The 15,436-nt window shown below is 37.8% G+C and overlaps 3 protein-coding genes across 3 annotated transcripts; 2 read left to right on the forward strand and 1 right to left on the reverse strand.

Annotated features, from left to right (window-relative positions):
* Positions 1-1,684: 1,684 nt before the first annotated feature.
* gch2 (GTP cyclohydrolase 2) lies at positions 1,685-7,350 on the forward strand. Its single transcript, XM_007562423.2, has 6 exons — positions 1,685-3,485; positions 4,631-4,740; positions 4,825-4,880; positions 5,360-5,391; positions 6,372-6,456; positions 6,673-7,350. Exons 1-6 carry the CDS (start codon positions 3,188-3,190, stop codon positions 6,800-6,802), a joined length of 711 nt encoding a protein of 236 aa, XP_007562485.1. The 5' UTR covers positions 1,685-3,187; the 3' UTR covers positions 6,803-7,350.
* A 1,524-nt stretch (positions 7,351-8,874) lies between these two features.
* On the reverse strand, positions 8,875-11,784 carry cript (cysteine-rich PDZ-binding protein). The gene is made up of 5 exons (XM_007562424.2): positions 11,665-11,784; positions 11,435-11,500; positions 10,960-11,014; positions 10,759-10,862; positions 8,875-9,234 (listed from the first exon to the last, which is right to left on the reverse strand). The coding sequence occupies exons 1-5, from the start codon at positions 11,678-11,680 to the stop codon at positions 9,170-9,172; spliced, it is 306 nt and encodes a 101-aa protein (XP_007562486.1). The 5' UTR covers positions 11,681-11,784; the 3' UTR covers positions 8,875-9,169.
* A 356-nt stretch (positions 11,785-12,140) lies between these two features.
* On the forward strand, positions 12,141-14,750 carry pigf (phosphatidylinositol glycan anchor biosynthesis, class F). The gene is made up of 5 exons (XM_007562425.2): positions 12,141-12,537; positions 12,850-12,941; positions 13,092-13,208; positions 13,299-13,407; positions 14,473-14,750. The coding sequence occupies exons 1-5, from the start codon at positions 12,310-12,312 to the stop codon at positions 14,584-14,586; spliced, it is 660 nt and encodes a 219-aa protein (XP_007562487.1). The 5' UTR covers positions 12,141-12,309; the 3' UTR covers positions 14,587-14,750.
* Positions 14,751-15,436: the final 686 nt, after the last annotated feature.

Raw genomic sequence — 15,436 nt, forward strand, 5'->3', positions numbered from 1 at the left:
TCAAGCTCCCAGGCCTCTGGTAGAGGACCCGAGCTCAGAGGATGAAAGAGAGAGACCACCCACGGAGGGTGAGAGGGGAATTTTTTATATATATATATATGTGTGTGTGTATTGTAAAAATTTAAATATGCTCAAAGTAATAAAAATGATCAAAGTGATAATGGATATTAAATGTCAAATAATGAAACTGCAATAAAAGAAATTGATTTTACCAGGAGTAATTCCGTAGCATGCTATCAAACTTAAAGTCAGACTTTATTCTCATGTCTATTGGTTTTGTGTCTCATTTGCTGGATGCACAATACAAAAAAATAAGGTAATATGTGTGCCTGAGAGAATGGATTCTGTAAGTTGCAAAACACTACTCAACTTTTCCAGAAACAGGCAGAACAACCTTTATTATGCCATTAGATATGGCAAGTTAAAAATATGGTGTCTTCAGGAAAAGTAGGCTACTTTCTCTATTGATCACAAAATAATTGTGTGCAAAACACTTGCGAATGATTATAAGAGTAATATATGATTTACAGTAATGAGCCGCTTTGAAAGAGTAGCTGGTATAGTGACCGTGTTTTTATCTTAACTCTAGCATGTCGAGAAACTAATCAGAAAACATTGCAGCTAAAATTAAAACAAGAACATATTAACAGCTGTCTCTGCTTTCATTTTGTATGAGTCTCATGATTTTAATGACTTTTTAATCCCTCCACCCAAACTCATTTACAACCTGTCATAGGTTTCCTTTACTTTCACTGCAATGTAATGTTTTTGCTTGTTTGTTTTGTACTTTCCTTTCTATCAATGCACTTTGAATTGCCCTGTAGCTGTAAATGTGATATACTATATTGGTTCGCTTTGCCTTAAAATGCAGTATTCATAACCACATTGTAGATTTTGAACATTATGAGAAATCTCTTTGAAAACTTGGAAAATTGTTAGCTAGTAGGCACTGATTAAATACAAGATTGTTATTATTACTATTTTCCAGAATTAGTATATAGTAGAATAGTATCTCCAAGAGCTCAATGAGCTGCTGACAACATCATGTGATGAACCAGACCCTCCTTTTTTGCCAAACCACCCACCTCGTTCAAGAAAGAGTACATCTACAAACATCGATTTTCTGCAGATTTTCATCTGGATTTAGCTGTGAACTTTGACTGGGGCATTCCAACAGATGCTTTGATCTAAATCGTAGTTCTGGCTGTATGCTTAGCATTATTGTCTCAATGGAAGGTGATCCTCCAGTCGTGTCTTTAATTCCCTATACCAGTTTTTCTTCTAGAACCTCCCAGTATTTAGTTCCATCCAATTTATCATGAAGTTTACTGGTGCTTGCTGAAGAAAACCATCCTCACAATAGTAAGTTGCAGTCTCATTTGCATAATGGTGCATAAAATTCAAGATAGAAAAATGTAAAAACACATGGAAATGAAAAGACTTGAAACAAGATAAGAAACTTGTATAAAAAAATTTAAATAGACAGAAATACATCTGTGTAAAAGGGAAAACAAAAATTTGTATCCCTTTACACATTAAATTTTTAAGCATATTTCATGTGTTTGAATATATAATTTGTTGGAAATAAGCTAAAAAATCTGGAAATTAAATTATAAACATGAGGGAAAGTTCTTTTTTAAAGTAAGAGGTTCATTTTAAGTGTATTGATTTATTTGAGCAATTTATTCATCACCAATTTTATTCATTTTATTTTATTCAACAATTTTAACAGCCTGATGTGATGCAATATTGGCTGCTTATTTTTGCAGAAAGTATTTCCCACCTGAACAGAGGACAGTAGAAGAGGTTGCACTCTCCACAGCAGATCTTGCTTCTAACACAAATGGCCTCCTCAGGAAGTAAAGTGTGCTCAAGGCCCCATACAATCTTTGACCAGCCCTGGTGTTCAGAATGATGTGCAGTGTTAGTTTTGCAAGATGGCAAGGAAGTTCAGTTTTGCTCATATTTGACCAGCACTCTTTGGTCCACATATTGGGGCCTTTATACCTTGCAGCACACTCTAATCAGGTCTTCTTATAGATTTTCTTTTTGCTGGTTCTCTTTGGCAGATTTGGAGATTAGTTCGAATCTGACCTGTTTCAGATGATGGATGTTCACATGCCGAGTGAGAAGTTGCTTGAGATAATCCTTTACAATATATTCCTACTTTAGATGTTTCAGATGCTTCATTATTAACCTGCATTTTATTCACTAATGTTCCCTAACAAACGTCTGATACCTTCACAGAATAGTATGGAAACAGACTGATTAGGTGTCTGGAGTGACAGATTAAAAGTGTCTGAACACAAACACACTACATGCTACACTTTTACATTTTAATCAGTAAACGTAGATCATTTCCTGAACTGTTCAGTTATTTTGTATTGATTAATGACATAAAACCCAAGTGAAATACAATAAAGTTTGTGGTTGTAACGTGACAAAATTGTGGAAAAGTTCAAGGGATAAAACGCTTGTGTAAGGCACTGCATGGGCATGAAAGTGCTCTTTAAGTTCATACCGTTACATCTTTAGTGCATTCATGTACCACCTTATAATTTAATTTATAAGGAGAAATCTGCAAATCTAAACCTAATTCAAAGGTTGGTTGGATGCTGAAAGGTTAATCCCTGAGGGAGATCGTTTCATGTACCATTTCTAATTAGTTACAGAAGTTGGATGTTGGTCAGGAGTGCCTGCCACTGTGAAACCAGTCATCATAATCTTAACTTTGAACCCCCTCCGGCCCTCCCCCTCACAAAACCTGGAAAATAAAAAGTATCATGAGGCTCATGAGTCTTTAAGGGAATGAGTGTTGTAAAATATCATATTTTAACCGGAACAAATCAGTTGGAAATACGCCTAATGCATTTTGTGTCAAGTGATGCCAGATGCAGAAAATGTCCTGCATGTTTAACCTCACGATTCAAAGGGGGAGGGGGAGAGGGCTCTGTGATGACCCTGCTGCTGGTTTTGACGTAGGAGCCGCAGACCTGGTGAATGGTCAGCTGTGTCCGCTCCTGGCAGGCTTTATAAAAGCAGAGCGCACCGAGAGCGCTCCCAGTCAAGCAGCCCAGCCGGGTCACCTCAGCTTCTACTCTTCTTCTGCTGCTCTTTATTCTGCTTTTTCTTCTTGATTTCCAAAAAAGAAAAAATATATATATATATTTTTTAAATCAAAACCAACATGAATTCTCACTGCAACGGGAAAGTCGGGGAAACCGCGGTGGAGGAGTTCCACTGCAACAATGGCTTCAGCGACCTCATCATCGACACCAAGAAGTCCGCCGTGGTCCACCGCAAGCATGAGACGTCCCGCAAGGAGGCCGAGGACGAGTCCCGCTTACCTGCGCTGGAGGCCGCCTACACCAGCATCCTGCGGAACCTGGGAGAGGACACGGACCGGGATGGTCTGTTGCGCACGCCGCTGCGCGCCGCCAAGGCCATCCAGTTCCTCACCAAGGGCTACCATGAGACCATCGATGGTGAGTTTGACACCTGGGACCTCAGATAGGATAGGTGTTGGGTTTGTGTCGTTGCTATAAAGGGAACAGTAGCATAAAATATTGGAGAAGGTGAATGTATGGGAAGCCGAACGTGACAAAATTATCTACACTGAAAAAATTAAAATGAGTTCTAACTTTAAAAAAGTGTTAATTGGTCACAAGTAACTGAATGACATTTATCAAATTTATTTTTGTTATGTTTGCTTAATTTGACTTTCTATCTATCTATCTATCTATCTATCTATCTATCTATCTATCTATCTATCTATCTATCTATCTATCTATCTATCTATCTATAATTCAAATCTAAATGTTATGATAGAAATCATCCAAACCAATTTATTGCCATCTCCTTCTTCTGTTTCTTTATGACGTTTAATTTGGCTAAAAAGTGAACCTGCCATGTGAACTTGACCCCAACGATGTTGTAATCAAAGTTTTGCGTTGAATGGATATTTAGTTTAACCAGTGAGGATCTATATTAGCAGGATGACCTGTAGTGCAAAAACCACAAAAAATTTTAAATCATGACTGAAATTATTTTATAAAAGTTTAGATTTCAATTTATCTTTTTTTTTAACATTGAAACAAATTATTTATTTAGAGAATTATGTTATTGTCAGTTATGTTTGGCTTAATATATATTTATTTGATAAGTTTTTTAAAACATTTGTACTGGAAACAAGTGGAACTGTGGGTCCCAAAGCAATTTTTTTAAAGCTAATTGCAAATGGGGGTTCCAGGCATATCAAATGGATATGCCTGAAACCAGTTATCTCCAATTAAGTGATAAATGGTGCAATTTAAACACCCATTTCTGGCCCAGCAACCAGTGGATATTGAATTGACTGGTGGATTTAGTACCTTACCAATTCAGACTAAGCAACATCTACATTGTGCTGCTCCCACACACAAGTTGGATGGAATGCAATACACAATAATGGATTCATGTAGATCAGAGATGAGGAGTTCCAGCAAAAAATTCACCCTTTTTGCAGCACGTTTTAAAAAAATACACACACACACACCTATATGTATGTGTGTGTGTGTGTGTGTGTGTGTATATATATATATATATATATATGCATTTCTTAAGAATATTCTCTTTTTTTATTACCCTGCAGACATCCTGAATAACGCCATATTTGACGAGGACCACGATGAGATGGTGATTGTGAAGGACATAGATGTGTTTTCCCTGTGCGAACATCATTTGGTACCATTTTTTGGAAAGGTGACGCCTTCATTCGTGTTTCAAACACCCATCAGCGATCTGGTAGGTCCTCTGGTGACCTCTGCTCCTGTGCTCTCTCTCCAGGTTCACATTGGCTACATCCCAAACAAAAAAGTGGTAGGACTCAGCAAGCTGGCAAGGTAACACAGCTCCCATCATAACCGCCTGCTGCCACTGTATGCGCCTGCTGTTAGTGCTGGGTGACTGCATTCTTCTGTTATCTCAGTGCTTTGACCTGGAGGCTTAGAGTCTGAGCCCACTGGCCATCAGATAGTCTCTTCCTCTGGCAGAATGACAGGCACAAGTCTAGATGCTATCCGCTTCGAGCCATGAGAAAATCCTTTCAGACCTGTGGGAATCATACTTATTATCACAGCCTCTTTTGTTTCCTCCTTCCCCCTTGAAAATCAGAAACCCGGGATAACTGCAAAAGAGCTTGCCCTCGAGTCGCTCTGAGAACTCTGTATGGTGAATGATTCACAGATAAAGAAGCTGTACAGTTCGGAGGCCCGCTGGCCAAAGGATCGATGCGAGTTTGTGTTTATCTGAAAGATTAATCATTATTACACCTGATCTGTAAGCAGCCTTCTCTGTTTTGTGTGCGTTTCTCTTTCTGTAGGATTGTGGAGATCTTCAGCCGCCGACTTCAGGGTAGGTAAAATACTGTGAAACTGCAATGTTCACTTCAAACAATGTTTGCAACATTTTCCCACAACAAAAGGGTCCTCTGTTTAAATCTTGCAGGAAGTTTGTATGTTTTCCCTGTGTGCTCCTTAGAAGTATTTTATGCAACTAGCCCCCTTAAATTGACTTTACACATGAGCCTGTGTTCAGAGTGTACACGCCTTGAGATAAACCCCACCCTATAATGAGTAAGAATGCATTCACACCAGTCTTGCTTAGTCCACTTTAACCCAAATCTAAGCCATTTGACAAGAAAGTTTGGTTTAATTGGGGTGGTGTGAATGTGCGATCGAACTCCGGTGCGCCTAAAAACCTCGGTCTCAGTTCGGTTGAAGCAAACTCTGTTATTGCGGTTCGGATGCGTATATGGATGAAAGCAGACAGGCGGTCACATCAAAAGCAGGAAGTGGACTATAGCACAGGGCATTCTGGGTAAATACAACCAAAACAAACACTACAGTATAGCACTACAATGAGAAATGGCTCACGGCCTTTACCAAAGACAAAAGAGAAATTCTACAACTGCTAAAATCTGACCATTTTGGTTTAAAATTTATGAGGAAAGAAGTTGCGCTCAGTGTTTTCTTCTGAGGTCTTTGTGTTGTTTTGTTTAGTAGTTCTTGGTGCAGCGCCACCACAGGCGAGGAGGGGAACATGTTTCTCGACACAATGCAATGTGAAAGCAACCCACACCGACTGAAGATCTAACAAATGTTGCAATTTTGGTCCCCAATTGGACTGTCAAGTGTGAAAAACCCTAAACAGATTTTGAAAATGGATTAATAGATGTTTCCGACTGTAAAGCACATTGGAGGTTTCATCTTGATTTAGTATTTTTTCCTTAAAGCCGGTGAGGGAAGAATATTTTTTTGTTTAATCTGTGATAGCACAATCATAAAATACTTATCAAAAAATTAATGTTCTGACTCATTTTGTTTCTTTTTTAGTTCAAGAGCGTCTGACGAAGCAGATCGCTATGGGAATATGTGAAGCGCTGCAGCCGAAAGGTGTGGCTGTAGTTGTAGAAGCAGCGTAAGTTCACACACAGAGTTTCCCCAAGAATAAAACAAAAAATATTTTGTCAGGGGTAATAAAGCTGCCTGTATAAATTTGTCCTGCTTTTCGAAGTGGAAAATTCTGCGGCATTCCCCTTTAACTGCACCACCCTCAGGCATGAGGGATTCTCTTATTCTGCAGCTGTAAGTCCGACCGTTCACTCCCTCGGTCTGTGTGTGTTTGTGTTGCCAGTCACATGTGCATGGTGATGCGCGGTGTCCAGAAGATGAACAGCCGCACGGTGACGAGCACCATGCTGGGAGTTTACCTCGAGGACCCCAAGACCCGGGAGGAGTTCTTGGCTCTGGCGATGCGCGCCTAACGGACCTCAAGCCACTCTAAATTCCCCAGCCACTGCAGCGGATGGAAAGCCAGGGATTCACTGTGGGTTCTGCTTGTGACACCAGATGGGAAAGAGACATGAAGTTGCTGTATGACCTCCAGCCTGTTGAGTTAACCTCAAAACACTGAAGCCTGAGAGATTTACGTTGAAATCACTGTGAACCCAACAAGCATATTCTTAGTGCCTTTATTACTTATTATACAGTCTTGCACGGCAATATTGTTATGAAATATGTAACCTGAGTGCAATACTGTAACATGGCAACTTAAGATACGTAACAGTTAGTATTTGTCTTATTTTTTTTCTTCTTTCCGATGGGAATTTCATTGGTGCTTTTCCAAAGTGTTATTTACGTAATCCAAACTTATTTGTCATTTATATACATTTTTAAAACCTTTGAATTTTAGTGACATTTTGCGATATGAATCAAATATCGAAAGATGAAAGAGTCCAGCCAATCGATGTAAATCTGTGATCAAAGATAATATTGTCTTCTGAAATCTGAAATAAAGCTTTCTAAACATCAAGAATATCATTGACAGTTTTTTGTCCTGTAATATATAAATATCACACCATACTTTTATAAATTGGCTTTTTAAAGATAACACATGGCTTACCAAAGTGTTCAATATCAGAAATATAAAAGACACAAGAACAATAAATAATGTCAGTTACACATTGAATTAGAAGCTATTGAATTAAAAAAATTTTAACCTGGATTTGAGGTTTATATGTAAAATAGAAATTTTGAGCTCTATAATATGTTGTAATCTTATTCCCTCATCATAAAAATATCTGGAGTGTTCATTTGATGTTTTTTTCTTGCATGTTTAAAGGGGCAGTATTGTGTTTTCCAGGCACATAGTGCCATTTTATAGCACAATCTAGTCACCGTTACCTTATAAACATTATAAAAATAATGCATATATCAAACATGAGTTAAAAGAAACTTGATTTTGCAATTCGATTTCTTGAAATTGACCTCTGTTAAAGCTCCTTCTCTCTCTGACACTCCACCTTCACAATGTTTCTCCATAATTCTCTGTACGGACGTTCTTTGGAGCCTTTCACTGAGAAGTGGTTCATATTTCCATTAATTAAATCTATTAGATTCTTCATGTTCATCAAATAAGTAAAGCATTTCCTGCAAAAGCAGTTAACTGTGGTTTCAGATCCCTTCAAAAATTATTTATCCCAAAGAGAAATTAAATGCAACTTACATAAGTTCAGCATCCTTGAAGAGTCACCAGTAGCAGTCAATCACACAGTAAATCTGAACAGGCCTCTGGCTTAAGTGTGTTGTGAATAGCAGCCTTCTGACTGTCAAAACATGCTAGCAGCTCAATTTGCAGGCAGTAGAGGTTCTAGGAGACACCATCAGTTGTTGAAAAACTCTGCTAATCCACCTCATTTGCTTTTGCCACTCCTCTTTAAATCTCAGTTTGTTGGAAAGTTAAAAAGCAAGAACAACAAAAATCTTCCAGCAGTACAGCATCCAGAACCAAGGGCAATAATTGTCCAAACATTCGATCACTCAACCCGAAAAAAGGAACTAGGATCTCTCGGATTTCTTGGTAGAAAATGTAAAGCTAACTCATAGTAAAAGATACAACAACATGTCAATGGATACGAGGAAGATGTATTTGAAATCAAGTGATATTTGTGGATGAACTTTACCCACCATTTCATTTTAGTTAGCAATTAATTGGGTTTTTACTGCAAATGAATCACAGCCTCCAGTGCAGTACATTATAGACCCTGTCTGAACAGGAGATTTGATCCTGCTTTAGTCTTTTCAATAAAACACAACCGTGCTCACGTATCCACAGGCCTGAGGCAGAACAAGCCCTTTAAATATCAAAGAGGGAGACCTGTGAACTACAACCTCCACACAGGGATTGGGGAGGGTCACTGCTGACAGTAAAGCAGACAGTTTCCAAATATGATTATATCAGAATAAACCAATTATTGCAACACAAAGAGGAAATAAGTCCATGCTGTGCGTAAGAGGCTAAAATTATAACCCGTTATAGCTGTAGGCGTATAAATCGTTTTGACAAATATCAAACTGGCAGCTTTATTTCACTCAAATTCAACACGGCAAATATTACATGCATACATTTTCAAAGAAGCAGATACACTTAGTTTTGGGACTAATGACAAAAACACCTCTGGAAGCGGTCACTTTACGGACAGATGATCTATTTGGAGACGACGCCGTCTGCTTGAGAATGGAACAGATCCAGTGGTGTGATACAATAGTCTAAAATAAAGAAAACGCCTCAGGACGTCTCTTTCACAGTCTATGTTTAACACTCGTGAAGATGCTCTCTGACCACAGCTACATCACACAGACGTCTGCCTGTAGTTCTTGGTGTCCAGAACCTTCTTTCCGCACATGGCACAGATTCCTGAAGAGACAAATGGACAAAAGAAGGAAAAAAGAATCAGGAGATGCACTTATATTCATAGCTTTGGAATATTTAAACATATTATCACATCACAGCCCCAAACTCCAACATGATTATTAGGATTTTATGTGATAGATCAACAGAAAGTGTTGCGTAAATCTGAACTGGAAGGGAAATTATTGTTTCAAGTAATAGTCTGAAGATGGAAAAAGTAAAGCACATCTGCAAACATACCAACCGTGGTTGTTCACATTTAATCTGACAACTGTTGCAAAAAATTTGACTTGCAGTTGTAACTGGAGCAAAATGTGACTCTAAAGGTACCAACTTAGGGGCCTGAATATAAATGCAGAAGACACCGCTTAGATTTTTCATTTTATTTGCCATCTATCCCTTTTCTTCCACTTAGCAATGATGCACTACTCTGTGTTAGCCCTGCAAAAACAAACCAAAGCATGTGGTTGACAAAATGGGAAGACGACGAATATTTTTGTAGCTTAGTGTACTTTCTGAACTTTATTGAGTTATAGAGCCATGAATAGTTTTGTAAATGTTTAATGTGATATAGCTGAAGCCTTTAGAGTGCTTCTGCTAAACTTTAGGTCATTTCCATTGCTTGGTATCTTTACTGCAAAGCAGGTAGAGTGGACATACTTGTTGAAGATGAAAGCTTCCAATTTAAGTTGGAGACAAAAAACATTTTAGCTTTTTGTGCAGTGAGAAAAAATAGCTGTGAAAAATTTTCTTGGAAAATCATGTTGCATCACAAATTAGGGACCAAAGTCATTGCCGTGTTTTCATGAACCCTCTGGAAACGTGGCTTGTTAATGATATACTTAGACCTACTCTTTATTTGTATACATTGTTTGTTATATGGAGAAACCGCAGCTTTATTTTGAGAAACAACTGTTTGCATTTCCTCATTCAGTTCAAATACTCTACAGAGATGGCAGCAGCAAACACACCTCATTCAAACAGACCAATCAGAGCAGCCCTGGATTCAGTCTGAGCATACTTTGTTTACTTACAATGTAGGATTCGACCCTTTAACAACATAACCTACAGCTGTCGCAATCGTGGTATTGTAGCCACTTCTGAGTCAGACATGTCAGAAACATTACCTGAACTACCTGGCTGTAGTGTAATCTCAGAATTTAAGCCTCACTTTCTATTTTAAATTAAAGAAATAAGTGAAAAAAGAATTATCTATTTTGGGTAAGATGTAAACTACTCTCTGCACTACTCTTTGAAAAAAAAAAGTAATTAAATAAAGTCTCTAATCAGAGCAAAATAAAGTTGTTGTGTGTGTAAATTTCTGCCCAAATTGACACAAAACTGAGCTTTTCCTTCCTTTAAACTAAACAGAAAACTTACAAAAAAAGAAAATAATCTTTGGGCAACTATCTCATTCAAACAATACAAAATGCCAAACTCCAGAGTTATACTGTGGCTATTACTCTTTAGCCAGCTTAAACATGACACTCATTTGAATTAGGGCTTAATGAATTAGAAATGATACCTTACCTTTCTTGTAAGCGCAGCCCTGGCAGTAATGAGACCCAGGTTGATGAACCGAGCTCTTGCAGATCCTGCAGACAGCAAACCCCGTCTTGCTGTAAGGGTCAAACCTGAGAAAAACAATTAAGCAGTTATAATTACAAATGCAGTAATGCTTGGAAGTTTAGGAGCTGTTCATTTTAATATTTCTTTCATGAGAATACCAACCTTGCTTTTTTAGATGTCAGCATTTTGTTTTCATTCAACTTGCGCCCTCCACTTTCTAAGTAAAAATGTAAGCGAGAGAAACCCATTAATCACTACATTGAGTGAGACAATACAAATGATAGCCAACCTGGATAAGTCAGAGCAAACAGAGCAGATGACCATCAAAAGCTAAAAATTTTAAACACAAAACTCACAACTATAGTGTTTCATCTATCCTCCTCTCAACTCTAACCAACTTCACAGTACGAAAAGCAGTCCATCAGCATGATGCTGACACCACCATGCTTATTAATCGGAATCTACCTACTTTAAGGTAGTTAATATATAAAGCTTTTACCACTGACACTTGTTTAATGAGTGAGTCTAATGGAAATATAACATGTAAGCTTACTCTATTTTGTTGAAACACATCCTATAAATTAAGCATAGACTTCGTCCTCCCGTATCAAACATGTTTTTCTTTTGAAACCATCACCTGTTGTATTCCGAGCTCCATCCTTCCAAGTGTCCGGAGTGATAACTCTGCCAAGCTTCTTCTCACCTGAAACAACCGAAGTTTATATTTACTGCAAGGAAAAATGTGTAAAACCGAATGTTAACTTCACGTAACCTTCATCAGCGTTCGGAGAGGCTTCGTTGACACAAACAACTTCCATTAGCTTCAAACTTATATAACAAGATTAAAGAGAGAAATGTCATACGTACATTTTTCACAAACCATGTTTCCGATGTGTTTTTAATTAGGGTGCAAAGAGAAGAAAAACAACGTATAGCTTTAGCTTCCTTTGCTGGCGTAAACTTCCGGTGAAGTGTGACCTTTCAAATAACAAAATTTCATTGGTTTACTATGGTGACGTCAACCAAAGAGCCAACTAGAATGCTGTTGATTGGTTAGATCAAGCACGTTACGTATGAACAGAGGAACAAATTTGACATTTGGAATCGTACGTCAATATTGCCGCCATATTGAGAGTGGTATTTAGTTTTAGAAACGGGAATCCAACATGAAGCTGCGTTTGACAGTTTTGATCAAATATGTACCAGATATTTTCTAATTGATATGCCCAGTAATCAGGCTATTTAGAAATAATCTGACTGTGTTTATATCTGTGTTTTAGTCTGGTGTAGCGTCATTCTTTGAGTTCAAACTTTTGAGAAGTCATAGTATACTTTTACTTTGAAAGTCAAGCGGAAATCAACGTCTCTCCATGTTTACGGAAGCGTGGTAGACATCCATTCATGGCTTCACCCCACTGTCCTCATCCGATGTTCCGCTAATTTTATAAGCTTTTTAATTTGATTTATTTTAATTGTGTCGCCGTTCGTCCGTAGTCAGCTGAAGCCGCCATCATGTGGGACCACGAAATCAGAGCCATGGCGTCCACTCACGCCATCATCGCTGCCTCAGTGTTCATGGCCACCATTCTCCCTGCTGTTCTTGTCCCAGGCTTTTCGGTGTACGGAACTCACCTGCTGTGGCTCTATTCGGTGTCAGCTGCAGTGGCCGCGGTCAGTGTCTCCGTCTTCTGGCTGCTCGGCATCTCACCGCCCACTAAGAAGCACACACTGGGATACAAGGTAACCCAGAGTATGTGTGGGTCAAATGTTCAATTTAAGTGTGTATATGAAAAATGACTTGCAAATGTAATTTTTTAAAGCACTTTTGTTTAATTTACAATGCAAACATCGATGTGTTAATTTTATACAAAGGGTCACATATTTGTTGAGAAAATCTGAAAACATTGGTATGAATTTGCGAGCAGCTCTTAAACTATAATAAAGTTCAAGAGGTATGCAGACTTTTGCAATGCTTGCCATATGACAAAAAAGCTGCTTAGTTTTTTTTCAATGTATTTTTTTTATCTGATCTTTTTTCCTTTCTTTCCTCAGCTGTCCAGGTTGTTTCGTTCATGTCTTTACTTCTTCCTGTCTTGCCTGTTCTTCCACACGGTCGTCATCCTCTACGGAGCGCCACTGATTGAGTGAGTAACTGCTGTTGGAAATGGGGAACACAAACCAATGCACCATGAAGAAATTGATGCAGTTATTTCCAAATGTTTTTGTTATATTCCATTGTTACACCTTGTGCGTTAACTGCCACACTGTGCATTTGATTGGCTTCGTTTTTCCAGATCTGCTTTGGAGACATTTTCACTCGCTGTGCTGCTGACCTCACTGACCACACTGAGGTGTCTCTGTGTTCTCGGCCCCAACATCCAGGCCTGGATACGAGTGTTCAGTCGACATGGGTGGGCTCTCAAACCTGTTTTTTCCTCCTCTTGGACTCTCTTTATTAAACCAATAACACTATTTTTCATCTGCTCTGTGTCCCTCTTCAGAGCTATGTCTGTTTGGGACACTTGTTTGCAGATTACAGTGGCCTTCACCCTGATTGGAGCCTGGCTGGGAGCATTCCCAATACCGCTGGACTGGGACAGACCGTGGCAGGTCAGGAGCTTACACAGAAAAAAACAAATTTCATACAAACTGTGTATGATTTACATTCTTCCTGGTAACTTTTCATATTTTATTAATGTTTACCTTCAGTACAAATTGATCCATCCTAGTCTCCAAGGTGCTCACACTTTTTATAACCAAGATAAAATACTTTAGATCCATGTGATGCAGAAAAATATTTAGAAAAAGAGTGAACAAGCACAGACCTTTTTGGGAGCGTTATCATTAGAAATCCTATTGTCTTAAAAAGGAGTTGACTTAACATTTTAAATGTGTGATTTGAATTGGGATGGCTTAGTCAAAGTATGCACTTAAATCCAATTTTGACTTTCCAGAATTAAAAAGCTGATGTTGACAAACATTTTTTATCCAGTATGATTGAACTTGAGCTATTTTTCTTCCACTTGTACTACTTTGTGTTGGTCCATTTCATAAAATCTTTGTGATTTAAATGTATCTCCTTTTATGTAATCTTTAAGCAGGTAAGTTTATTTAGAACAAATTCTCTGTTCAAGCTGTTCAGAAGACATTAAAACATCATACAACAGAATATCATACAGCAGAAGACAGAAAAATATTATAAAACAGAAAAACAATAATAAAATGTGACAATACTTAAGGGGTGTGGATACTTTAGTACAACTCTGTAAATAATATTGTTCTGGATACAGAAAATAATATTTATCAGTAGCAGAGAAATATGTGGTATAATTATATAACTTAAGTAGTGTTTAGTTAATGAAATAACATGTAGAAGGTTCTCACTGGTCAGTGTTCACATTTCTAATATGTTGTTTTAAAAACACCACATTTTTATACTTTAACCCTTGTTTTTACCATGTCTACTATCATGGTTTCTTTTTAATATGTTTTTATTTTTATTTTAATACAAAGGAATCAACTAAACTGTACCTGTTATAAGCACAAAAGGGAAAAAATAACTTCACAGTTAAAATAACGAGATGCACTCTCGTTTCGGCATGCATCTCAGAGCAACATCAGGGTGTTTTTAGCGCTTTATATGATTGTCAAGTTTCCTGCCTTCCTTTTTTCCAGGTTTGGCCTGTTTCCTGCAGTCTGGGCGCTATGATCGGCTACCTGACTGGACTTGTTGTTGCTCCTGCGTGGATTCACTACCATCGCAAACAGCTCACATACAAATGCAAGTGATTGTGGATATCTGCCTGGGTTGATGCGAATGTGTCTGGCGTTTGTTCACTTTCTACCGGTTATTTATTGGCAGCCTGCTAATGATTTTGTAACAACACATTATTTTGTACATATGCAAGGTGAGCCTGAGGATTTTTGACATGAATAAAGAATTACTCGACTAATGCTGTGCACTGACTTATTTTTGATTTGACCATTTTGTTGCTCAGAATTAAAGTTCTTATATTTTATTACCTAATCATGTACAATCACTCATGTTGTTTTATGGCATTCATAATTTTTGATTGTATATTTACTAATATCTACAGCCATATCTTGAAAAATAGCAGTATATAATCAGGGTGTCTGTGAATTCTTAAAAATCCTTAATCTTACAAATCTAAAATTAAAGACCTTAAAATGTCTAATAAAAAAAAAAAATTGAGCTGGCCTCAAATATATTAATCACTGGTTTTTAATCTCGTATATTCTATGTAATTTCTTTTCTTGCGGTACTTTTCTGTCAGGCAACGGTTTGAGTTGTTTGAAGCTAAGCTAACTAGCTGCTAGCTTTCCGTTACTAGCTAGCTAACTCGTTTTATTGCTTCTAGTATGGGTAAGTACAAATGTATCGCCTGTTGGATGAACAAATTTTGTTTTCGTGGAGGAAAAGGCCTTAAATTCCCTCCATAATGATCTTAAACAGGTCTTTAAAAAGTATTATGTTTGCGTTGGTGAAACCTTCAGAAATAAAATAAAAAAAAAAAAATACACTTCAGTAGTAAAGTTCAAAAATTCTAACTCATAGATCCACTACATTCAGTGTTTTAATCAGTTAATTTTGATGTTTGATGATGGCTTGTAAATGATT

This window comes from Poecilia formosa, unplaced genomic scaffold (assembly GCF_000485575.1).
Source record: "Poecilia formosa unplaced genomic scaffold, Poecilia_formosa-5.1.2 Scaffold136, whole genome shotgun sequence".
Classification (NCBI taxonomy): domain Eukaryota; kingdom Metazoa; phylum Chordata; class Actinopteri; order Cyprinodontiformes; family Poeciliidae; genus Poecilia; species Poecilia formosa.

Coding starts and splice junctions, on each gene's coding strand:
- gch2 (XM_007562423.2), top strand. CDS start 3,188: ATGAATTCTCACTGCAACGGGAAAGTCGGGGAAACCGCGGTGGAGGAG. Junction 5,392..6,371: donor CTTCAGCCGCCGACTTCAGG/GTAGGTAAAATA, acceptor TTTCTTTTTTAG/TTCAAGAGCGTCTGACGAAG. Junction 6,457..6,672: donor GCTGTAGTTGTAGAAGCAGC/GTAAGTTCACAC, acceptor TTGTGTTGCCAG/TCACATGTGCATGGTGATGC.
- cript (XM_007562424.2), bottom strand. Junction 11,015..11,434: donor TGGAGCTCGGAATACAACAG/GTGATGGTTTCA, acceptor ATTTTTACTTAG/AAAGTGGAGGGCGCAAGTTG. Junction 10,863..10,959: donor CTGACATCTAAAAAAGCAAG/GTTGGTATTCTC, acceptor TGTTTTTCTCAG/GTTTGACCCTTACAGCAAGA.
- pigf (XM_007562425.2), top strand. CDS start 12,310: ATGTGGGACCACGAAATCAGAGCCATGGCGTCCACTCACGCCATCATC. Junction 12,538..12,849: donor AGCACACACTGGGATACAAG/GTAACCCAGAGT, acceptor TTCTTTCCTCAG/CTGTCCAGGTTGTTTCGTTC. Junction 13,209..13,298: donor CGAGTGTTCAGTCGACATGG/GTGGGCTCTCAA, acceptor GTCCCTCTTCAG/AGCTATGTCTGTTTGGGACA.